General features: G+C 45.3%; 1 protein-coding gene and 2 long non-coding RNA genes across 3 annotated transcripts; 1 reads left to right on the top strand and 2 right to left on the bottom strand.

Annotated features, from left to right (window-relative positions):
* Window positions 1-9,014: 9,014 nt before the first annotated feature.
* LOC135374279 (uncharacterized) lies at window positions 9,015-12,413 on the bottom strand. The gene is made up of 3 exons (XR_010416823.1): window positions 12,191-12,413; window positions 12,064-12,129; window positions 9,015-9,320 (listed from the first exon to the last, which is right to left on the bottom strand). It is a non-coding gene; the product is annotated as an uncharacterized LOC135374279 (long non-coding RNA).
* Window positions 12,414-12,753: 340 nt separating this feature from the next.
* On the bottom strand, window positions 12,754-14,082 carry LOC135374286 (uncharacterized). Its single transcript, XR_010416828.1, has 4 exons — window positions 13,859-14,082; window positions 13,450-13,622; window positions 13,190-13,246; window positions 12,754-12,819 (listed from the first exon to the last, which is right to left on the bottom strand). It is a non-coding gene; the product is annotated as an uncharacterized LOC135374286 (long non-coding RNA).
* A 1,445-nt stretch (window positions 14,083-15,527) lies between these two features.
* LOC135374269 (uncharacterized) lies at window positions 15,528-16,151 on the top strand. Its single transcript, XM_064607261.1, has one exon. It carries the CDS (start codon window positions 15,528-15,530, stop codon window positions 16,149-16,151), a length of 624 nt encoding a protein of 207 aa, XP_064463331.1.
* Window positions 16,152-26,141: the final 9,990 nt, after the last annotated feature.

Below are 26,141 nucleotides of genomic sequence, written 5' to 3'. Positions count from 1 at the left end.
TCTGCAGCATTCAACTAGCGTTATATAGCTTACGCGTTACGAAAAAGCATGTAAAGCTGCAACAATGTACTCCAAAATACGACACAGGCGCCGACTCGCCTTAATGGCTTCCGAGTACCGACAAATGCCACTGTGTCGTAGACGGTCCCAACGTGTCCTGCATCGAAGTAGTTTGTTGGGTGACCTCTTTGCCAACACGTCGGGATCGTTTAAAAAAAAATTGGGAGTATTACGAAAACGCATCTGAAGCTGACAATCTGCTCCTAAAGCGTTATCTGTATCATCTACTAGCGTTATATAGCTTACGCGTTACGAAAAAGCATCTGAAGCTTCAACAATCTATATACTCCAAAAGCGTTATCTGCAGCATTCAACTAGCGTTATATAGCTTACGCGTTACTAAAAAGCATGTAAAGCTGCAACAATGTACTCCAAAATACGACACAGGCGCCGACTCGCCTTAATGGCTTCCGAGTACCGACAAAGCCACTGTGTCGTAGACGGTCCCAACGTGTCTGCATCGAAGTAGTTTGTTGGGTGACCTCTTTGCCAACACGTCGGATCGTTAAAAAAAAATTGGAGTATTACGAAAACGCATCTGAAGCTGACAATCTGCTCCTAAAGCGTTATCTGTATCATTCTACTAGCGTTTATAGCTTACGCGTTACGAAAAAGCATCTGAAGCTTCAACAATCTATATACTCCAAAAGCGTTATCTGCAGCATTCAACTAGCGTTATATAGCTTACGCGTTACGAAAAAGCATGTAAAGCTGCAACAATGTACTCCAAAATACGACACAGGCGCCGACTCGCCTTAATGGCTTCCGAGTACCGACAAAGCCACTGTGTCGTAGACGGTCCCAACGTGTCTGCATCGAAGTAGTTTGTTGGGTGACCTCTTTGCCAACACGTCGGGATCGTTCAAAAAAATTGGAGTATTACGAAAACGCATCTGAAGCTGACAATCTCCTCCTAAAGCGTTATCTGTATCATTCTACTAGCGTTATATAGCTTACGCGTTACGAAAAAGCATCTGAAGCTTCAACAATCTATATACTCCAAAAGCGTTATCTGCCAGCATTCAACTAGCGTTATATAGCTTACGCCGTTACGAAAAAGCATGTAAAGCTGCAACAATGTACTCCAAATACGACACAGGCGCCGACTCGCCTTAATGGCTTCCGAGTACCGACAAAGCCACTGTGTCGTAGACGGTCCCAACGTGTCTGCATCGAAGTACTTTGTTGTGTGACCTCTTTGCCAACACGTCGGGATCGTTAAAAAAAATTGGAGTATTACGAAAACGCATCTGAAGCTGCAACAATCTGCTCGTAAAGCGTTATCTCTATCATTCAACTAGCGTTATATAGCTTACGCGTTACGAAAAGCATCTGAAGCTTCAACAATCTATATACTCCAAAAGCGTTATCTGCAGCATTCAACTAGCGTTATATAGCTTACGCGTTACGAAAAAGCATCTGAAGCTTCAACAATCTATATACTCCAAAAGCGTTATCTGCAGCATTCAACTAGCGTTATATAGCTTACGCGTTACGAAAAAGCATGTAAAGCTGCAACAATGTACTCCAAAATACGACACAGGCGCCGACTCGCCTTAATGGCTACAGAGTACCGACAAAGCCACTGTGTCGTAGACGGTCCCAACGTGTCTGCATCGAAGTACTTTGTTGGGTGACCTCTTTGCCAACACGTCGGGATCGTTAAAAAAAAATTGGAGTATTACGAAAACGCATCTGAAGCTGACAATCTGCTCCTAAAGCGTTATCTGTATCATTCAACTAGCGTTATATAGCTTACGCGTTACGAAAAAGCATCTGAAGCTTCAACAATCTATATACTCCAAAAGCGTTATCTGCAGCATTCAACTAGCGTTATATAGCTTACGCGTTACGAAAAAGCATGTAAAGCTGCAACAATGTACTCCAAAATACGACACAGGCGCCGACTCGCCTTAATGGCTTCCGAGTACCGACCAAAGCCACTGTGTCGTAGACGGTCCCAACGTGTCTGCATCGAAGTACTTTGTTGTGTGACCTCTTTGCCAACACGTCGGGATCGTTAAAAAAAAAATTGGAGTATTACGAAAACGCATCTGAAGCTGACAATCTGCTCCTAAAGCGATATCTGTATCATTCAACTAGCGTTATATAGCTTACGCGTTACGAAAAAGCATCTGAAGCTTCAACAATCTATATACTCCAAAAGCGTTATCTGCAGCATTCAACTAGCGTTATATAGCTTACGCGTTACGAAAAGCATGTAAAGCTGCAACAATGTACTCCAAAATACGACACAGGCGCCGACTCGCCTTAATGGCTTCCGAGTACCGACAAAGCCACTGTGTCGTAGACGGTCCCAACGTGTCTGCATCGAAGTACTTTGTTGGGTGACCTCTTTGCCAACACGTCGGGATCGTTAAAAAAAAATATTGGAGTATTACGAAAACGCATCTGAAGCTGCAACAATCGTTATCTGTTTCATTCAACTAGGGCTATATAGCTTACGCGTTACGAAAAAGCATCTGAAGCTGCGACAATCTATATACTCCAAAAGCGTTATCTGCAGCATTCAACTAGCGTTATATAGCTTACGCGTTACGAAAACGCATCTGAAACTGCACAAAGATTGGTGGTGGAAGATTGCAAGATTTCGTGGGAGGCTGTTGCAGAAGGAACATCTTGCCGTGAAGGAACGTCTGTGAAAATTACCATACAGAAAGATTAGAGGAACAGAAGAAACCATCAAGCAAGAATAAGAATGAAATGTTCCATGTTCTATTCCATGAAAGGCTCAGTTCGCTCACCAAGAATGCTATCGGGAACTGTCAACTCCACTTCGGTGGAAGATTTCCTGGGCAGTTTCGTAGGAGGTCTTTGCAGAAGGAACATCTTGCCGTGAAGGAACATCTGTGAAAATTACCATACAGGAAGATTAGAGGAATAGAAGAAGCCAAGAACCAAGAATAAGAATGAAATGTTCCATGTTCCATGTTCTGTTCCATGAAAGGCTCAGTTCAGTCACCAGGAATGCTGTCGGGAACTGTCAACGGAAATGCAAGCCAGACTTGAAAAAGCCACTCCTTCTTATCGTCTTTGGTGATCTTGAGCCTGAGTCTAGCGCCGCCATTTTACGCGGGCGTTGGTGATAAGGCTGCAACACGTCCTATGTCCATTCTTTGGGGGGAAATAGGACGTTATGAACGCTGTAGCTCCGAAGCAATTTCATTTTAATGCAGTGAGGGACAGAAGAATGCGCAGATGGCGCAGTGTTTTGGCATACTAAGTGCGCTTACAGCGCGGAGAAGACACAAAAAAGAAGAGGAAAGAGGCAAGATGGTGGACGACATGCATAAAGAACGAAACCTGAACGTGGGTTCTACGTGGGTTTCTTTCAGTGTTTTCCCTGAAAAATAGTTTTAAAACCACTCAATTGTAATAAGTGCCGCCAGAAAAAACCGCTGGAAATAGGCCGTATGCAAAATGGGAAGCGCCATCTCGGGACGCGGTTGCAACTGGGGCGGCCATCTTTGTGTTGTCGAGAGGCCAAGTGCGCGCTATTGCCTGCTGCTTGACGGGTCGCTCGCTGGCACGTCCAGAGCCTTCTTAATCCAGCAAAAATGCCTCCACACTGTTGCGTGCCAATGTGTAAACAACGTGGACTCGCAGACAGCGATGGCAACAATTTATGTACCTTATTTTTTAGAATAAAAATTGGACTCGCTTCGTTGCCGCTCACTGGCTGGCGTTTTTACGAATGGTGACTTTATACGATATGAATACGTGCTATATATGAATACAGAGAGGCAGAAACGTTTGCGGTTAAGTTTTGATACGTTAGTTCTATCACGGTCCCTCAATACTCTTTCTGGTCTGGAAACTCCGCCCGAATACAATAGACAAGGTCACTTAGGGACAATTGCTCCCGCATGGGGCGATCGCGTCGTTCGGGAGGAGACACCCTCGTGGAGCAGACGACGTTTCCATAGCGCTGCGTGTTTTTAGGGAATATTTGATCAGCTACTTAGCGTAAATTTGCAGATTTTCCGCGTAGATTGCAACTTTCGTTGTTGTCTTTTTCTGACACGGAAAGTATTAATTTTACTCTCACTCATATCTCTCAATGAAGGTTGAGAAACATATTAATTCATTCTGTTACACAATCACACAAACTAGTGATGTGTTGTAAAGTAATGCCGCTTTCGGTAGTTATTTCGTGAGGGCGAAACTTTCCAAACGCGTGGTTTCCTCGTAGCATGCAGTTTGTTGCAATCTGAGCAGCGATAAAATTACGAGGTGATTCTATTTCAGAGAAGACAGGTAAGACCTCAGAAGAAGTACTTATAGAAATCCTGCGTTTAATCATGATCATCTGAAAGTCGTCTCTGGCGGTATGAGAGACGGGGGATACACATGCTATAAATCGCATGACTCGATCGTTTTCGGTGAAGAAATAAACTTATGTTGTTTTTCGATGTGGTTGACAATAACTGATCTATATTACACTATTAACGTATTGTAGATATCTCTACACATTGGGAAGATGTATCGACTTAAGATAGCAATGGCTCTCATGCGTTCGCTTTACACATAATGTACATGAAAGATGAAAGTCGAAATAATGTACATGATCATCCCATGATAATATTTCTGAAGTATTTCTACTATTTTTGCGGCTTGGACTGACTGACCAACCAGTTGTAATAAGGAGATTCCAACATGATTTAAGCTGGGTTACTAAATTAACAGGATAGAATTTCCGCTTACTGAAGTGTGGCCCTAATAGCACTTTTCAGCTATAGAAATTGGCTGACGAGATTCAGGTGTCAAATTCATCGCGAGGATATTTAGAAAAATGAACCTCATGCAAAACTTCTCAAAAAGTTATCACAAAAAAAAAGTTCTCACTTCCAAACACCCGCAGAAACACATGCAATCCATACGCGCAGGCAGCGGCGGACACGAAAGTCTCCTCCCGAGCGACGATGCGCCGCCACGTCATCCGCCGGAAGCTGCCGTTTACGCAATGGTCAAGGGAAAATGGCGGGCGCCCAACCACGTGATCTCGAGGAGCCACTCACAGCGTTCCCGAGCTGCCGCGCGGGGAAAAAAGCTCAGCCGAGTGCGCATGCGCAGACCAACCTCCTTTCTCAACCTCCTCCCCCTTCTGTCCTGGGTTTTGTCGTCTGCTCTCGTTCCGCGCTCCGCCAGCTCCGCTGGCTTCGCGGTGTTATTTTTCTTTTGCGCGCTTGCTTTTCGCTGCTTCCCACGTCGAATGTGTAGACTAGACTTAATGAATTGGAAGCGATACCGGTTTATAAAGTGCAAATTTATTTGTGCTCATGAATTGACTTGAAAAGGTTCAACATAATCACATGTCTTCCAACAGTCTCATTTGAAGTTCAATAAAATCGCAGACCACACATCGAAGGGGGTACAGCAGGTTATGTTTTTGGAAGACGCTGCGCTGTGCCAGGTGTGTCGTTGCCGCCGATGGACGCAAGAACACTGAAAAAATAAGGGAAAGTGTACAGATTGTGGATGCCTGTGAATGAGGGAAATGACTAAAAAGAAGAGCTAAAAATCTGTTTTTAGCGCTCTTATTAAAATAGAGCACTAAATAGAATGTCCCTTGGTGGTTCATGGCATGACGAAAAAAGAGGAAGGAAAGGCCAGCTGTAACGTGAACGAAAGTATACGCTACTATGTTCTGTTAATTAATGTATAGAACTATATAAGTTGAAAACGAAATGCCTCGGATATGGGCGCTGCAAATATGCAGATACCTTGAACACAGAATGTTCTGCTAGGGCCCTCTGCCTTGGCACATTAGAGTCAAAGTTGCTAATATGCCACAACAATACCATTCATCGTAATCATGTACTGGACCCATTCCATCATTGGCATTTTCTGTTAGTGGGTTTAGCTTAGGAATGGAAAGTCAATTGATAACTTAGTAAAAGAGAGGTTAGAAGCCGTGCATCCACAGCAGCATGCATTGTATTAAATAACAAGGGGAAAGGCGAAGACACAGTGGAATGAAACTGTTACGATTTCAGAAGGTTAAAATCTGAATCCGAAGTCCACGTACAGATTCAGACAAAATACTATGCAGCTACAGAGCTTTGTTGTTGCTATGATGTTGTTATGAGAATATTAGAAATAGAACATTATCATTGCTTATGATGATCTATTATGAATAAACGAGCCACACATGTACACACTTACACACGCTTTGTTCAAAAAAGGCAAAAGCAAAAGCATCTGGATTCCTTTTAGTTTAACTTACTTTGATTTGATTTGACCATACTGGCGCAAGGATAACAAGGATCATGCTGCGCCGAAGTTTAACTTACTTGAGCTTACTATAGCATTCACTGTGCTGCTCAGAGCTCCTGCACTGTTTTACCCAGGATTCAGTAAGCACGGAGCAGGCACAGTGAAGCAATGCAATATGAAATATGCAGTACCATCTGTAACCTTGATGTATTGCCTTTTTGAGTTTGTGTGGGAAAATTAGATCATGAAAACTGGTGAACCTTTAATCAATAATATCTACGTCACATGTACTATACGCATAGCGACACAGTGTTCAAGAAAGGCAAAAGCAAAGAACCATCAACATCCTTTTTAGTTTAATTTGCTTGCACTTACTATATGATCAACTGCGCTGCTCAGAGCTCCTGCGCTGTTTTACCCGGATTCAGTAAGCACGGAGCAGGCACAGTGAAGCAATGCAATATGAAACATCCAATACCATGTCTAAACCTGATCTGTTGCCTTCCCTGAACGATGTGAGAGCAAATTACCACAATGAAGGAAATAAATCAGCAAAAGCCAATCTGAAAAGCAGCTTGCAGGGAGGGCAGTGCTGAAAGAATGTGAGAATGTACTACAGCAGAACTGAACCTTTCTTTTTGTTCAAATAAATAAAAGAAATCCTCTGCTCCAGACAGTTGTGGGGTCATACGCGCCCATTCTAAATTATTGCTGCTTTAGGCTTTCAGAACAACTCTCCCATGCTGATAGCCACTGAAATATGCAGTGCATTACAGTGCATGGGATTACATTTCAGAAATGTTGGTAGTACTGAAACTCCACTTCATATTTGGATAATGTCAATATGATATGACGAGATCTACATTCGTATTCATGAAGCAAGTTTCTTGCGCTTTCCTTCTGCTCAGTTTCTGCTCTACTGAAATTTGCCTGTTTGCAGCATTCGTCAACCTTAAGTGGTTCTCTATGCGTAGGACGACAAACATAGAATGGAATTTCGTCATGCAAACTACATCACAAAAGGGTTCACGACTGGACTGCTTTAAGAGTGCAGCAAGTTTGCCTTTACATTTTTCTTGTGCAATATGTCACCAACATTTGCCTGAAATGTCGTCTCCAGTTTCTGATAATATTCAAAGAAGGCACTTGAAGGGACACAGGTTTGTTCATTAGCACGCAAATAAAGAAACACACTAGAAGGGTCCTGAAGGTCATCCTGTGTCCCTTTGAGTAGTTCACTGCAGTTGCTACAGTTGGACGTTTTGAGGAACAATTCAACCAAGTGTCCTGCATATGCAAAGCGCGCATTTAGATCAGCAGGACCAATGTCAGGGGACGTATCTAATGTCTCGCTTGTAGGCAGATCATGCTCTGGTTCCTCTGGTGGAACAGATGCAACAGTAGAAAACGGCACGCGTTTTAGTTCATTGAGGATTAGGCTCAGCTCGGTAGCTTCGCAGTTACCCCTGCCTGTCGCATTGACAACTTTGCTTGCCAATGTATGCTTCAAACCAGCAACAAACTGAAATGCATTAGGTGTTTCATTGCTTCCATGCATTTGCCGAAACTGTCCAAACATGTTTTCTAGGGGATCTTGGTTGAGTCGCCTCGTGAGCAGGTGCTCAAAGTTCGAATTCTCATGGAGGTCATCCCACAACGCAAGCACAGCATTAATTGTTACTTGCCAACCATTCACTGTTGGTGGCTCTCTAGCACAACCAATAAATTTCCAGTTAGAAATTCGCTCGTCTGCAGATTGCAAAATTTCTTTATGCTTAGTAGATGCTGATATCGCATATCTCATTTTTTTGTCCTCGCTCTGAGCAGTTGAAGAACTGTTAAGGGTATCAAAGAGAATATCCATGTGTTGCAAGAAATCTGATGTCGCAGCAGCAGCAGGTGGCATCTCTCCCACTACAATGAGAACCGCAATGCCTGCTGACACGCTGTCACTAAGGGCTTGTGTTGCAAACTTGACCCTCATGCAGTTGAACACTGTTGGGTTGATATGGTTCTCTGTGAGCTTCGGTGCAAGGCGTGCCTTGACGGGGTAGTTACTCTTATAGAACTGTTTGATGAAAGCCCACTGAACCTTTTTCTCAGCACTTCCATTCAGAAGGTCATACTCTCAAAAGATTCCGGGTTGTCTTCATCAGGTGCGGAGGGTCAAACATAAAATACACCTTGTGGTCATTCACAAGAAAATATGGCTGTGAGGGGGATACTTCCAAATTTCTAGCTAAGGCACAGTTGCTTGAACCTTGGTCACAGACAACCACCTTTACAAAAAATATTTGCTGATTGCAACCGTTGAATCAATTGTACGAGCAGAGCCTGCAGAGTATTTGCTGAAGCTGCGGATTTCGACAGAACATACGCTAGGGGCTGGATCCACGTTGTAGAGATACCGGACAGCATTACGAGAAGAGCTGAGTTTGCCAACTGAGGTTCTCTCTCTTGGCCATTGTCAACAAAACCAAGCACTACATCAGAACCGCGATCATACTGTAGATGTTGCTTGATAGACATCTCATCAAACATCAACATGCATGTGCGGTCCTTCAGTGGTAGATCCTTAAGCTTGGCCTCCAGCCTATTGAGAACTTCGGGCAGCACTCCAGGCTCCACATGAACATCCTTTAGCCAAGTACGGAGGGTACGCTCAGTTGGTAAAGCCAGGAACCGACTTAAAAATCTGTAAGCCCTCGACCCCATGAAGTGCAATTTTAGGGCTAAACCCCGGAAGTACTCAGGCCACCGGCGCCCATACTTGCGAAAACGCTGCAGGTACAACTGAACCCTGAAAATTTCAAGTGCCTCCTTTGACATATACCGTGATGCACCGTTAATTATCTGAGCTCTTGACAAGGTACTTAGCTGTGCTGTCGAAGCAGTTCTTCTAGCACGAAACAGACTTTTTCGCAGCTTGTCACGTGACGCCCTTAGTGACTGAATTAGAGAAGTGGTCCTTGGAGTCCTCACAATTTTGGGTCTGCCTCCCCTGTGTATTCTTGGTGTAGCTGCTGCAGTAAAGAAAATATAAGAGACAAATAAATAAATAACAATAAAGCAAACAATGTCACCGTGTGAACAAAACGAAACACAGGTATGCTACGGCAACAGAGTTGCAGAATATAGTCATTTATTCTCCATCATAATTATGCAAAGTAGGGCAGCATAATCTGTTTTCCTGTCCCAACTATTAATTTGATTACCCCCCCCCCACCAAAAAAAAAGAAAGAACCGAAAAATTTCCTCTGTTCCTCTTTCTCTAGCTGCTACTATACTTATCACTACCACTATCACTCTCATTATCTTCCCCATGACAAACGCTCGGCCTCGCGCATCGCATCGCGGCTCGCTATCTCTCGAATCACCACAGTCACCGTACATTGGTTATCAGCGATAGGTTAGAGCAAAATGTGAGAGCGTTGCTAACATTTACTCAGCCCTCATAGATGGCGTCGCAACACGTCGCGCGGCACATGATGTGCGTATTGCGCAACGTATGCGAGAATCGAAAGTACTTGTCGCGAGTTGAGTGAGGCCAGGAGACAAAAGGCGTCAAGTCGGACCAGACTATTTTATTGACCGTCCGGGCCGGTCGCTCGAGTAGAAGAAGAAGTAACTAGCTCGCATCTCGCGAGCGCGAGGTGCCAGAGCAGAAAAAGGGTCATGTGGCCAAAGGCGATGTTGGTGCAGCTAGTGCTGCTACATACTACTGTCCCAACCCGAACGTCTACAGGTACTGAGGTGAGAGTTCATCCTACGAATTTCCCGCGTGACATTTTGCGATCATCTCGTTCCGGAGGCACACTTAGTGTTGAGGTTTTCAGATGTCTGTTATATACGACCACCAGTTCGTGGGTGATTCGATGATGCTGCGACTGGCGGAGCGTATCACTCGGCGAAAGAGGAGCGATCTACGTAAGTGCTGATCACATTTACAAGTTAACTATTGCACACTGCTGAGGTCCACGATTGTGTGCACCCCTCCCTTCTCTTCTCAATATGCATGTTACCGCGGTGCCGGCGTACGGGGAGGGGGGAGGATTTTCGAGCAGGAAGCACCCGTTTTATGGTCACAACGTGGATGAACAGAAACTAGTAAGAGGCGGGGGTCATGAGGTAGTGGCCTACCTACCCCCTACCCTGATTGTACCTCTATAAACATAACTGTGAGGTGAGGTGTCGCTTCCACCTCAGGCTTTTTTTTTTAATTGTGAAAGCCTCATTTTTGAAAGGAACAAAAATCAGTGCTCAGTTACATTCATTTTTCAGAATCTTCAGTTTTGAAGCCCGGTGCCACATGCCAGGCTTTACTGCACGCACTTGAGAATTGCGAAAATATTCACAGAAAAGTCATCATAATGATTGGCACTAATGACATCAAAAAGGTAAGCACATATTGAAGAAAATGTATTGATGCTTCACTCAATCTTTGATGCTGCAGAATGTTATTGAAAGGCCTTTGATTTTCGTGGTAAAACCTTCCTAGTTTATGTATGTTCATTCTTTTTTTTTTTTTTTTTGAAAAGATGAGAGATTCGAAAAGAATCAAAGACACCTCAGCAGTCATCAACCACATCAAGACACGAGTGGACAAAGTAATACTTTTAACACTTCCACCATGCCCACTTGTCTCTAAAACATCTAGGGCATGGCACACGCTTCACGCAGTCAACACACATATACAGACACTACAGTGTGGTAAGTTGCTCAGATAATGCAATAAATACTATCATGACATAGCCGACTATGGAAAAAAGATGAAGTGGCATCCTTGTGCAAATTTAGTGTTTACTGTAAACGGTGTATGTATCTTTCATGCCTTTTAAACAAAAGTATGAGCCATTATCTTCAACGCTTGCAGATGACATTCAGCTCTTGGATATACACAAGATCTTCATAAAGGGTCCCAGAAAGCCGAATTATGGCATGTACGAGAGGTAAGTTAGCAAAATGATCAAGCTTGACAGAGCTGGATGGGAATCTTTAAAACATTATGCTTATGTTGTCTGAAACCTTTACTTGTACATAGGAGGTACAGACGTCGGCGCAACGAGGCAGCACCAAGGACTGACCTTGTGCATTGGAATAGGAAGGGCATGGATGCTGTTCACAAGGCCACAAAAGATCACCTGGGACTGTAATATCTAAAACTGTGCTAGACACACGATTAAAAATGAACATAACGGCATAGCACGGTAATAGCTAACCATCATCCCGAATGACATCATTATCTGCCCTGACTTGTTGAAAATTTATGAACTGCATCAGTGTCACAACAAAGGCTTACGCATTCCACTTTCAACAAATCAGGGCAGATAATGTTATCATTTGAGTAGATGGTTGGCTAGGAACGTGCTATGCGGTGAAGTTCATTTTTATGAGTGCAGTGTTTTCAATCTGTTTCGTGTTCTATACAGTGCGAGCATTGTGAATAACGGTGGAACAGGAGAAATTAATATGCATACTGGGTCGACAAGGGGGAACTACGCCGTCATTCGTCTGGATGAACTGCTAAAAAGCCCATGTAAAACCTCAACCTGCAGAGCCAGTGGTAGGATTCCGAACCCATTACCTCCCAACCTTGAGCATAGCCGTCACCAAGATGCAAATTCTTTTACCCACTTTGCAATGCCATTGTTAGACAGCGATTTTCTACTGGTTTTCGTTAGAATGAATATTCTCTTTACTGCTACCATTTCGTTCTCAGTAGGCAAATAATTCGTACAGGCAGCATAATGGTAAATGACCACATACCAGATGAACCCAATGAATCAGGAGCCAACACAGGTGACTGGGAGCAAATGTCGGCACCTCCAAGGGCTGTAAAGAAAAAAAAAGTACTTAAAATAAACCAAGAGAAATGTTGAGTAAGGACACTCACTGGGTGGTGACAGCCGGTCCAGGTTTGCAGTGGTTGGTGTATCACCCACACTGCTGCAAGGATCTAAAAAAAAAAAATACAAAAGCGAGCAGGAATTCCATGAAAATGCTGTGGCAAAAAAAAACAAAAAACACCTGTTGAGGTATTGGTAGATGGTATAGGAACATGAGATGGTCTTGGAGCAGGTGAAGGTGGGGAAACTGGTGTGTCAGGTGTGCCAGGTGGCTCCGAAAGAACGCAGGGTTGCTGTGGTTGTTCTTGTGACTGAAGAGACACATCTAAAGAAGAATTGACACAGCGGCATATTTACCTCTCATTTCAAACACAATATGCATTATTACTGTCATTATTGTGATTAGTACTTTAGTGTAAATGTCCTAGAACATGCAAGTGCTCAAGAAAGGACCACCGTTGTTTTAGGCAGTGACACAACCCAGCAAATGGAGTACCACGCACATAATGATTAAAACATGAAACAGATGAAGGTGGTGAAACCGGAAAAAAGCATTTAGAAAAAGAAAATTACGTATGTGTTACAGTAGAGAGATGTGAGAGCAACTAACCTTCCACTGGCATATCTGATGCACCATGAGGCTCCTGTGTTTGCTCTTGTGATTGAAGAGGCATATCTAAAGGAGAATGACCACAGAGGCATAGTTAGCAACCTGTCCCGCTGTCAATCACAATATCTGTGTTACTGCTGTCAATATAGTGAAAGTGTGTATGAAAAGATATATAAACCTGTTATGCAGAGGAAAAGTGCAACAAAAGAAGCAACAGGGCACATCATTGACTTTACTAGGAATTAACAGTGATCTATGGAGAACCCCCTACAGCCCCCCCCCCAAAAAAAAACAAGAAAATTGGAGGAGATCCCACTACAATTTTGTGAGATTGTGCATTATTTTGTCAAAACTCCACCTCCCCCCCCCAGGGACGAAATTCTTGGTAAACCACTGATTATGCATGAAACGTGATGCACAAAATGGATGAAATTACCATAATCAAGTGCAAGTAGCCCAGGCCATTGTCTCTGCAGTGAAGTACTGGCTTGTCCTAAAAGGAAAACAAAAAACAAAAAAACGTCATATTCAAACCTGCCCACATGCAAACTTCGAACGTCTACAGATTGACTTGAATGTGTGGTTCACACCGTCCCCACATATGTACCTCGTCCAGTTCCACAACCACTGCCTACAGATTGATCTAATTAGGGTATAACTAAAACATACATGCACAACTGAAGTGAAAAACCTCACCCTGCAGCGGAACTGTCGGACAAGCTGTTTTCTTCAACCGTACTTTGGCACGAGAGATGAAGCAGTCCGGTGAGAAGTGCTCGCCACACAAAAGCCTACAACTTAGAGCTCAGTCTGCCAAATCGTTCAGGTTCAGCTCAGGGCGTTGTGCATAGGCGATCCACGCAGATTTCCTATTTGAACACCACAACACACGTGTCACAAGCATCCGTGTATCACGCTAAATGAATAACAGCTACGCATGTGATAGTGACACATGGAGTAGAACGAGAACACATAATCTGACAGCGGCGTCCGAGCGCAACTCTCATTATGAAACGCCTCAAACGCCAATCGATGACTCGTAGTAGACTTCACACGATAGACCTGCATTTTGTCCTTCAATGGAAAGTAACAAAACTTGTCTTACCGTTCATCGATGGGAAATCGGAAGAATGAATGTCGGCTTCCATGCGTGCGATTTGTACATCCTTTGGCCGTGCAAGGACGTCCTGAGATGTTCTTCTTCCTTTTTCTGTTGCCGTGATGACTAGTTGAATCTGCCATTCTGTTTTCACGAAGCAATGTAGCAGTGCTAAGTTTCCAGAATGTAAATCGCAACTATTCCACACAGTCAGCGTCGGAGTCCTTCCGTTGAGCGGTTCGCGTTCGCGCGTTCGGACGCTCGCTTGGCTCGCTCCTCAATCAAATGACTCTCGCCCAATCAGCGCGAAGGAAACTGACGCCAGTTCTTGGCGACCAATGAGCATCCAAATATTTATACATATAATGCGCAGCCAATGAGAGATCTTCCGAGCTGGCACGCCGGTGGCGACAACATTTTCGGGGCGGTGCGTTTCGCTTTAGAGCCGGCGGCTGGCCACGTGTCGTCGGGGCGCCCTAAGCGAACTTTTCTCGGGAGTTCCCTGACCAGAAAGAGTATTGAGGGACCGTGGTTCTATTAATTTATGCCATATTCATGCACGGAATGTAGTGACACGTGAATACAGCTGCGCCGATAATAAACCTGCAGCAGTGGCAGTGTTTTGCTCCGCAGAGCCGCGAATGTGTTTAGTACTGACCCTAGCGTTAGTCATCTTTTTATTGGATGAGAAGTCATCTGGTGATAGCCAAGGTTACATTGTGGCGTCCAAGTATTCCCTCTTATCATCGTCACTGAGTACATTTTGTGTCCGTTTGCAATGCAGGTATCTTTTCATCGTTTCCCTAAAGACGGCACACAGTTCAAGAAGTGGATCATCGCCATAAAGAGAGATGAAGGCCCTGATTTTCGTGTGACCAAGTACACAAAGGTGTGCTAAAAACATTTTTGCACATCCGACTTTATTCCTGGTGTTGCCAGTGGTCACCGACTTCTCAGAAACACAGCTGTGCCATCAGTGTTTGCGTTTAACAAGCCGTGCAGCCTTTGGAAGCCACCAAAACAGCGTGCTGCACAACTGCTACCACGATCACCAGCCGCACAGTGAAGCCAAGCACAAGAGCCAACCGAAACCGTAGATGTTGCGACCGAGGAATATGACATACCCATCACCGACAGTGACATGAATGGCGACAACCCTATCGAACCTGCCCTTAATGCCCCAGGCACAGAGGGGCAGGAGTATCTATCATCGTAGGGAAGGATCAAGAAATATTGAAACTTCTAGACAAGCGTGCTGCCTTAGAGGAACAGCTTACATCTGCCAGGGCAGCCATCCACGAACTGCGGGCACAAAATGAATCTGTAGCGTGCCAGCTTGACGAAGAAGAACAAAGGACATCAAATTTTCCCCTCGAAAAGCTCAAGCATTCAGATGAAGTTCATGCTTTACACCGGTTTGCCCTGCTATGAACAGTTCATGAGTTTGATGGAGCTCTTGGACCCAGGTGAACGTGGCTGTAATGTTTTGCGCACTGAGGAGAGCAGTAGTACAACAAGGTCTACTGCAGGCCGGAAAAGAAAACTTAGTGTAGAAGATGAACTCTTCTTGGTCTTAGTTCGACAGCGACTTGGTCTGCTTGAGGCTGACCTAGGTCACAGGTTTTGCGTCACACAATCTGCGGTATCCAGGATATGCACATCATGGATAAACTTCATGTATGCCAAGCTCTGCACCCTGCCTCTTTGGGCCCCAAGGGAAGTCATCGATGCAACAATGCCGACAGAGTTTCTGCACAAATATGCTTCAACAAGGGTGATCCTTGATGCGACCGAAATACGCTGTGAAGTGCCTTCATCTCTGTCACTACAGTCAAGCACGTACTCGTCTTACAAGTCGTCAAACACATTTAAAGCCCTCATAGGGGTGTCACCAAATGGACTGGTCAGCTTTGTGTCCGAGCTGTTCACGGGATCCACGTCAGACAGAGAGTGCGTCTCACGGAATGGGTTCCTGGGGCCAGATTTCGAAGAAAATGATGTCGTAATGGCGGACAAGGGTTTTCTGATTGCGGACCTCTTGGAAAAGAAGGGAGTACTTCTGAATATGCCCCCATTTTTGAGAGATGGGACATTCTCAAGAGAAGAAGTGCTTCGAACACAAGCGATTGCTTCCCTACGGATACATGTGGAGCGACGAATACAGCGCATCAAGGGGTACCACATCTTCGACAGGCCAATCCCACTTTCATTGGCTCCTGTCATCAACCAAATCTGGACTGTGACACTATTCTTGTGTGACACTGTGACGCTATTCTTACAAACTTTCAAAGCCCTTTAATTCAACACTGAAGTAGTGCAGTTACAGAAGAAAAAAAAATTGGTGCACCTTTGAAATCAACAGGATGTGGCATATCCATGATGCCCTTCCATGTTATTTGCATCACAAGAAACAGCAAAATGAATAAGAGAGCTGACGTTTGACTGCTCTACAGGACATCCGAAGGCGTAGTGCACGGGAGACGCCTTTCACATCCAACCTCCTCCACAGTTGCGGAACTTTATGCCATCCTTTTCTTTCTACAACACATCGCTGATTTTACACCCCGGGAATGGGCAGTCTTTACAGACTCCAAATCTGCACTTCAAGGAATTGAAAATTCCGGCATATGAGGCCCATCCGCACCCCTACACTCTTAAAAATGAACTTCACCACATAGCACTCTCCTAGCCAACCATCGTCCCGAATGACAACGTTCTTGCCCCCGATTTGTTGCCCCCACAAAATAGGCTCCTCCTCCCGTTTTCAGCAAATCAGGGGCGAGAACGTTGTCATTCGGGATGATGGTTGGCTAGGAGCGTGCTATGTGGTGAAGTTCATTTCTAAGAGTGTAGTCACAGATGTGTTAATAGCTTACCACACTATCCACGCAGCAGGCCACAGGCTAGTTCTCCAGTGGGTTCCAGCCCATTGTGGTGTCGTGGGGAACGAGCAGGCGGACAGCGCCGCAGAAGCAGCACTCTCGTATCGGAAACAGACCAGTATTGTTCTGCTGAGAGGAGACCGCCGTTCAATTCTGCGACGCCTAGTGACACCCCTGGCTTCCGGCAACGGACAACCGACATTTTTGCCACGAAACACCTCTCGTCAAGATGCTGCATTAATCCACCGAATGTGCCTCCATGTGGCCTTTACAGCTCAGTGGCGTTACCGCTTGAGACAAGTTGACTCTCCCACCTGCTGCCACTGTGGTGCTGTTGAGGATCTGGAGCATATTCTTCTTCATTGCCCTCACTACCAACCCTCCCAAATCACACTCTCCGAGTCTCTTCGTCAGCTGGACTCTCGCCCCTTCTCCCTATCGAAATTGCTTGGTCCCTGGCCCAATCCAGCCCAGTAACGCTCTGCGCTCAAAGCTCTTCTGACATTTCTGGACACCATCGGACTTCGATCGTTATTGTGAAGGGGCTCGTTATTTTATTCCCCACATTCCCACCGCAATGGGGTAGAGTATCGCCTGTGGCGATGAAACTCCCCACTCTCTAAGGTCAAAAATAAAGTTGTTGTTGACTGCTCTACAGAATCATTCATGGAACTGTGCTAAAGGCATCCAGAGTTTGTGCAGCACGTTACGAGGACTTTATTAATGCTTTGAAGTGGTAGGGCAGCACAGTGGCATGGAAAGCAGGAGAAAATTAAATCACAAATTGACAATATGCCCATGGTGTTAGAAAGACATCAGCATTCGGACAGCACACAAAAGCAGGCTGGGAGAAGCGTTCATAGAGCATGTTTGAAAGCAGGGAAAACGCATTTGGTGGGATAGTCTAGATAACGCATTCTTTCATAAATGACACAATTTTAGTGAGATTTTCACACTATACACATTGACACAAAAACGTGCCTCTTGTGGTACAGTTCGCATGGCTTGAGTAGCTGCATTCAGCATTCAGAGCCCCGTTAGCCAGGCCCTCCCACGAAGAGGGCCCGTTGCCCAGCTCCCACCACGAGGAGGAGAGGTTGAATGCTGCTGTTTATGGGAGCTGTGAGTCCGTAGTCAAAGATTCCGAGGGCAGGCAGTTGTCGTTAAGGGTTCAGGAGAAGTTGGATGCTGCTATTTATAGGAGCTGTGTGTCCGTAGTCAGATTGTCAGGGCAGGCAGTTTTCAGTAAGCGTTATCAGGAAGGGAATCTGTACTTGTAGTTCAGAGGGGGGAAAAGCACACTACATCTTAGTGAATACATAACACACGGTCAAGGCAGATGCTGCCGGCTCTTCACAATGTAGGGAAGCATATGGGAGAAATAAAACTTGTCAAGTTTTGACTTCATGTCCCTCCATGCATGTTCATCGAACCTGATGCGCTCGATACCAATCCAGGTTTTGGAGAACACAACAAAGTCAGCCCACTGACATCCTGTTAATGCCATTTGTCCGACTACTTGAGCGTGGTACTCGTGGTTCCTTTTGAGGCTTGGCTCCCCATTCTCACTAACACTCATGCACAATAGCTGCAGTGTAGAGATATCTGGATCAGTGTCTTTCAAGGAATATGGGCACTTGATTTCCAGGACGCCATACGGGCGCTCCTTCGGGTCGTACACAAATCTATCAGGACTGGCACCTAGCCACGGGCACCCCGGATGGACGATGAGACCGCTGTGTCGCCGTGAGACATTGTGGCCACAGCGCTTCATAACTTCGGCATAGCATTCTGCTGCCGGCCCTTCATTTTTCCGCCCGTACTGTATGGCACGTACTCGTGAGAGGTCCTTTGGCTCGATGAGGTTCCGCAGGCCTTTCTCGCTCCACTCTGTTCTCCTTGTCACCTGACCGAAGCACGATGACGTGAGTCTGTGTAGGCGCCCTTGATGCCAGCATGCACTAAGTGCCTGCTGCCTCGAGTTCTGCTCCAGCTCCCTGGCCTCTTCCACTGATACACTGATGTCCTGGCAAAAGCAAAAAGAGTGAATATCAATTTTGAACCAGACGTTGTGAAGAGTGATGTGTTAAAATTTGGGACAACTGCCATCGATCATCCTTGGGTCAAACAGCATAGAACATCGAGACCGAAGAGAATATCGTCGCGGGAAGGAAAGACAACCAGGCTCTACATGACTATTACCATATTCCAATGCTGTAGCCAGAAAAAAATGTCAAGAGGGGCTGTATGGGAGGTTTATATGGCAGGGTAGGACTCAGCCTATTTTATCCCTTTCCAAAATGCACTACCAAAGGTACGGTTTCGGGGGCCTTTTGACCCCAAAGCACCCCCTCACTGCACACCTGCCGTATTTCCCCCGCATTAGCCGGTATACGCTGGGTTGTCCAGGGAGGACAGTTTTTGTGACTCCGAAAGTTGGTACCTTACACCCGAATGCCATCAAATATGGGGTTTTGCAGCGTGCCAGTTCGTCTTGGCCTACTCCAGCATGCAGTCTGATGAAGGGGAATATGGTATCATTTGTTGTCACTTTTGCAGAGAGCATGACCCAGGTTATTGATACTGACAACGAGAACAGTCTCAAAGTTCTATGTGCATGGACCCATGGTGCCTGTGCGAAAGATCTGCACGGAACAGTGGAGTATGTATCGAGGCGAAAGCATGTGCTTGACCCTCCAAATGACTCCTCTTCGAGGGTGGCCAGGTTGCTAAAAAGCACAGCCCTTGACCCGTAGCATAGAATATGTGGTTTGAGTCCTGCAGCTGGCTCAGTGACCATTCCAGTAGCTTCTTTCGAAGTGTAGAAGATTTCCTTCCACTGCATTGTGTTTGTTGTTATCTGCACAATTTCCAACAATGTAAGCACACACGTGATATGCAAAGATACATGTAAGGGTATGAACAAAGTCATACACTTACCATCAGTATACTTTGTTCTTCTGTGGCGAGCCCGTCCGGGAAGACATACTGTGTTGCTCCGCAGAAGAGTGGCAGTTCCGGCACAGAGCTGACCATACTGGACCCTGCCGAGATGTCAGCAGCGATCCATGCCTTAAAGTTTGCAGGCAGGCTTACCTGCTGGTAGGTCAATGGTGAGGAAGGAGGCGCCACTCCAAGCTTCGTGTTGCCGAAAGAACTCCTTGCAGCCCGCAGCACAGCAGCGAAGTCATGGTTCCCAAGGCCAGCTTGACGTTCACTCAACTTCTGGAAAGACTCCAGCTTGTGCTGTTGGTCCATACTCCTGGCCTGCGCATCGAACAGCCGCACCGGCATTGGCAGAAGTACACCACCTTCACGGGTGCTCCTCCAATCTACGTCCTGTACCCTCATCGGTCCAATATTTTGACGACGAGGACGCCTCCTCTGTTGAGGTAGCGCGGTACATGACAGCTCCGGTGGTGCCTCCTTGTACCCTTTCTTCTTCAACAAAATAAGCAGTCGTACTGCCGCAAGGAGATGACTGCATGGGCTCTCCTTTCCAATAACGCAGTCACAGTATGCATCGGTTACTGAACAGCTTTCAAATTTCAGCTGTACTTTATACTCCGGTCCAGTTTTCCTCTGGCTCCTGTAGCAAGTTGCCCGAGCATATATGGTGCCACGACTGTAAGAGAGCAGATGTAATGTCTCAATGTCAAAGTGTCAATGAATCGGCGTTCAATGAAACGCCAATTTTTCGACGAAACGATATTCGATGAAATGTCCCGGAACCGTTCCGTCCACGTCAAAGGAACGAGACGATTAGGCTTATCATACCTGCTGCTCAAAATATTGACAGAAGTGGCTCTCCCGTTACGCAAAAGTGATGTCAAACGTGAACAAGTGAGCGAGTAAATTTTCACGTTGGGCGGATACCTCACACACAGGCATTTGCAAACCGCGCCTACTCCGTTGAAAATAGTGGGAGCAAAGCGGGACGTGTCCCTCCTTAATCGAGACGCCTCACACATATTGCATTGTAAAATTCCACAGGCTTAATGTGCGCCTACGACAAGCAAGTAGCAGCAGTTATACGCATACTTGCTAAACCGTGCGAAAATGCAGGCTCTGGTCTCAAATATTCCCGCGTCGTCATGATCTACGAACGCTTAACTTCAGAAGAGCAAAAAACGTTACGTACCTGATGTCGCACGCGTTTGTAAATATCGACGAAGATTGGGCGTACGCCTCGACGGTGACGACGTAAGATTTCTTCTGTTGCCGGACCGACGGCTCTGCCAGCGCGCACAAGCCTCCCAGCGTATCATCTGACAGACAGGGTAGAACTTCCAAGTCGTTTTTCCACATGTCATGGCCATAAGATGGAAAACGCAGTCGAGCAGTCATCGTAGAGCCGATAGACTGCGATAGGAGCACGTTTACCGGGACGATTGGGTCGACAACACAAAGATGGCTGACTAAATCTCGGCACTCGTTGTTGCCAGACGCAGAGTAATTTTGCATAGCACCTATTCCATATGAGAATTCTTACACAAATTGTGGAATATTCGTTTCCTTGGCGATCATTGTTCTCAGTCTAGCCATGCTAAATGTAAAGTGTTTTTCATTGTGATGATGACAAAGATTACATTTATTGTTTCAGTTATACACTTGTTTATTTCGTTCTATTTCAAACTCTGAAGTTTTCGTTTGTTGTCTTCATTGATGAATTCCGAAGACATTAAATAGTTTATTCTGATTATTGGGCGCTTGAATCCAACGTTGATTAACGCAGGCGCTATGTTGTCGCCGTGTTTGTATTGATTCAACAACTTGCACTTAGTGGCGATGAACTTGCACAGTCTCTTATTGATGTTTCCTTTCTTTGTATGAAGATTCTTGAATGGCGTACAAGAGCGTATTAGATGAAAATCGTCCGGTGGTACACCGCAATTGATATGTTTGTTGAGTTTCAAAAGGTGATAATACATCAGACCTTGCACAACAATATTGAACTTCTGTTGATTCGACATCGTTGCAGAGACTGGTAGAAGAAAATAATTGCGTTGCCGTGGTAGTGGAATATATCACGTGATAAGATTTTATGTACTTTCCATCTCAGATATGTGTAATTTCAACAAATCCGTAATGAATCGTGCGATATAGACCGCTTGTATATGATAATTTGATCTGACTGCTTTCTTGATGTACGCAATGCCCATTGCAATGATTACAATTACATCTGGTCTAGTGTATTTCAATTCTTCATTAGCAAATCTCAAAAACTCCGCCATCAATCCTAGTGGCCCTTCCGATGATGATGTGCAGATATTTTTATAAGTATTGTAGATTCGGCATATAAATTCTTGCACCTTCAGTTCTGTAGTTTGTACCATATCCCCGAATACGACCATATCCAGGACGTATTGAAATGCAGCGATAATGAAATCGTTTCGCGGCTCCTCCTTTTCGAAGCAGTTTTTTATCACATCTTCCCATGACTTATGGTATCGAGTACAAAATCTGTCCATCTTTTCAATGCAGAGCAATTGTCTCTTCTGTTTTCAAGTGCACATCTACACTTAATTAAAAGCATATCTATGTTTATTTTCTTGATTAAAATTTTATTATCTGGTTTAGAATGCTATAATCTCGACCTGTCGTGAGAATTATTGTTTTGACTTTGTTTCAAGTATTCACTCGTCTGATACTCTATGAGTACTGCCTGAAATAAGTATTGTCTTGCATTTGTTTCAATTGTTCACTCGAATGACATAAGTAAGTATCTCTAAGATGGGAATGCCTCATAACTCTGAGTTGCATTTCACATTTGATATTTCTGTGTGGTTCATTAGAAATTTCTGTTGCAAGATATTACAAAAATTGATGTAATTAAATCATTGCTACCAATTAATAATTTGGACTTTCTCTACATCTTCAATAACAATATCGCATCTCTACAAACTTAACCGACTTGTCAACCACTTTGACGAAAGATTTCCGTTTCAGGGAAAGGATGCGAAAAGATAGTGACCCCAGCCAGTGATATCGACATCTATTTGCGCTGCACAATAAAATATATCGCCTTTGAACTCTCTTATCTGACCTCTAGAGCGTCCCGTTTGCTGGACGAAGTAATATAGCCCCTAACCCTTTGAGTGATAAAGCATGCGCGGTGCTATGGTCACATAGATAGAGACATAAAGTCTCCTGGCTTTGAGGAAAAGAGTGAAAACAGTGCATATTTTCTACGTCTTGGATATCTCCATCAAGGTTCGTAGTGTTTGTTAGAATGAAAATTGTACATTGATCGATTTTATGATGGTTCAATGATAGATTATTTTCCTCTGTTGTTGTTTACGTGTCGCCGCGTGTTCCTCTGTTGTTCAGCGTTAAGTCTGTGCTATATTGTTAAGTTTGTGCTATTTCGCCTTTGATAGATTGATTAGCTATTATTTCTCTATGTGTTGGATGGTACGCAGGTTTTGGCTCTCTATTGTAGCTGTTGATTGTGTTGTTTCTCGTTATTTCCTTACGTCTATGCTGTTCACTTAATAAGAAATTAAAAGTTGAGTAATGTTCGAATATGAAATTGAGATTCCATATTGCGCTCGAAATGTTCTGACAGATATGATGGTTCTCAGGTCTCAGACTTTTTATAATATAACTTGTAATTTGATTGTAATTGTATTGATTAAGAATATCTTCTTTGTATTGGTATAGATTTTATTTCCTCTTGTCGTTCGTGTTCCGTGGTCTTCCATACATCTAATGGCACCTGTCTTCAACAAATCAGGTCAGATATCATTAGTTCTGTTTGTTGAATGCTAATGTATCATACCTGTAATAAGTGTTGTTACGTGTATTGTGTTCCTAGTGTTCCTTCTATTTCAGATTTTTTCGCTAAGTTTTTCCCATTCACGCAGAGTCATAACATAATTCCTAACGACTTTAATAAATATATATATGAATATCCTTTGCATGTAAACAGCCTACTGCACACCTGTTGTAGCTGAAAAAAATATGATTCAAGTCGGCTTAGGCTGAAAAATGACGAAAGTCGGCGGCCCAGGCTGAATGGTAAATGCGCACACAGCCCTCCGGCCACGCGACGCCCACCTGTCGCGGGAAGGAAGTCGGCCCAAGTAGGAAAATGGTGAAAGAAGTCAGCCCAGGGTGAGGGGTAAGCGCGCACGCAGCCCTCCGGTCACGCTCCGCCCACCACAGCAGCCCTCCACCTGAGCGCCGCCCTGTTAGAGGTGGTGAAGGTTTTACGACTGGGTTTTCTCCTTCACCTGATTGGCATCACAATTGGCACAATTCCCAGCACTATTGGCTTTAATAAATATACCTCAACTTGAATGGCATTAATAAATATATTTTCACTAGTCCTTTTTTGTGTATGACCCTCCTTTGCATGTATCTGCATGTAAACCGCTCACCTGCTGCATCGGAAAAATATGTGAAGTCGGCGAAAGAAGTCTGTCCAGGCTGAAAAATATGCTACGATGAGCGCACGCGCAGCCCTCCCCCGTCGATAATCACGTGGACAACCCTCCGCACACGCGCCGCGCAGGGAAAAATACGCGCAGGGCAGATGGGGTCCATGTTTCTAACTGGACCGCGGCTTGTTTAACGCAAGTCGTATACTACTCCACTTCTGTGCGGTCTGTTCCACGGTCTCTTCCATCTGCCTCCAACCTGTACCCGCCATTGCAGGAGTGGCATTTGACATGCGTGCCCTTTGGGGCTGCCTCCAGCCCGTTCCTCCTCGCGGCCATGCCTCGCGTGGATGACTTGGTAGTCGGGTGCAGGGATGTCGCAGAATTCGTCCCGTTACAAGACGCCAGTAGTTGTCTGCTCCGACCAGGATGTCAACACTTCGGGAAACGCCTGTTGTTGACGCAGGTTGCAAGTCACGCTCAAGTACACTCTAAATCTTTTCACACCTTTAAAGGTGTAATAGCGTGCATGGCGCACGCCTTTTTAGCTATAATTTCGGTAACATCATAATGGAGCACGGTTTCGCACAAATTTTCTTTACTCGAGTGCTGTCTGTCCTCCAAAAATTCCGTCTTGCAACATCTCAACATTGTTCAACAGTATTGTAGACACTTGCGCGTGCTCGATTATCGATAGCGATGCATATATGCATTAGCTCGTACCTACGATATCCAAGACATAATGAAAGCGAGATTTGCACTGACACTTGACCTGTAGTAATGCTTTCCGAATTTTGTAAAATATTATCCTGGAGATGCAATGTTACGCAACCAGATTGAATGTGCATAGCGCACACCTTTAAAGGTGTGAAAAAGTTTACAGTGTAGCATGCGTGTTAAATGCGTATCCAGCGAAGGGCTCAGGGACTTGCATATCTCGGGAATCGTTAGAGCTTCTAACTCGAAGGTGGCGTCACGGCCTGTAATGTTTACAGTGACCTTACTGCATCTGTGGCGGGCAGATTGCGTTGACCCAAACGCGTAGATGGCCAAGTCCTCAACGTTGATTGTCCCACATTGTAGGCTCATAGCGAGGTCCTCTCTGATAAAGGTCCGTTGACTTCCGTTATCAAGCAGGATCTGGACTCTTGCCTTGCCTCCGGGGCCAGAGGCATCCACCGCAGCACTTTGAAGCAGTATGACGGTACTGTCTATAAAAGCTGGTGTTGCTTGCACTGGAGACGGCGCTGCGGCCGTTGCCGGATGGGGTTCGGCGGCTAGAGACGCTGCCACGGGCTGTACATCACAGAGTATTGTGAGATGGTGACCGCTGCACTTCCTGCAAACTAAACTGGCTAAGGTTCGACAGTGGCGTGCATGATGGTAGCGTTTTGCACATCGATAACAGCGTCGCGTGGAGCTCAGCAGCCGCTTTTTCTCTTCTGGTGTTACGGGAACGGGACAATCTTCGGTGAAGTGGTCGCTTGCACGACAAAACGCGCAATTCCTCTGGGAAACTGGAGCCCCTGGACGTTGCCCCTGGACGTTGACAGCAGCAGGGAGGGCTGCCGCGGACGGTAAGCGTGCTTGCAGGGTGCCCTCTGTATTGTCCTTCTGAACGTGCCGGGGACGGTGAAAGGCCGCTTCTTCCCTACTTTCGACTTGCACCCGCAGAAAGGTAAGAAGAGCGGTCACCTGTTCCGCTGTCGAGAAAGTCCTTGGGCCGTCAGCGGAGGGAGCCCCGCCGCCACTGTTCCCCCCAGATGCAGCGTCCGCTTTCCTGCTGTGCTGAAACTGGACGAAGAGGTGAGGTCGGTAGGAATGCAGCGCGTAAGCACCCTGTATAGAACGACATCGTAACTCGATCGGGGTATGCCAAGCGATTCCAAAGCCTTTGTATGCCGTGACGCCTCGTCGTACAGATGACGCAGCTGGGCTACGCCACTACAGCTGTTCACCGAGTGGAGGGCCAGTAGCTTGTCTAGATGTTCTGCTGAGAGTAGAACTGTGCGCCCGAATCGTTGG

The sequence above is a fragment of the Ornithodoros turicata genome, unplaced genomic scaffold (assembly GCF_037126465.1).
Source record: "Ornithodoros turicata isolate Travis unplaced genomic scaffold, ASM3712646v1 Chromosome52, whole genome shotgun sequence".
Classification (NCBI taxonomy): Eukaryota; Metazoa; Arthropoda; class Arachnida; order Ixodida; family Argasidae; genus Ornithodoros; species Ornithodoros turicata.
This window is presented reverse-complemented; position numbering and strand designations above follow the sequence as displayed.

Excerpts from the sequence above, each read along its gene's own strand:
- LOC135374269 (XM_064607261.1), top strand. The coding sequence starts at position 15,528 with ATGTATGCCAAGCTCTGCACCCTGCCTCTTTGGGCCCCAAGGGAAGTC.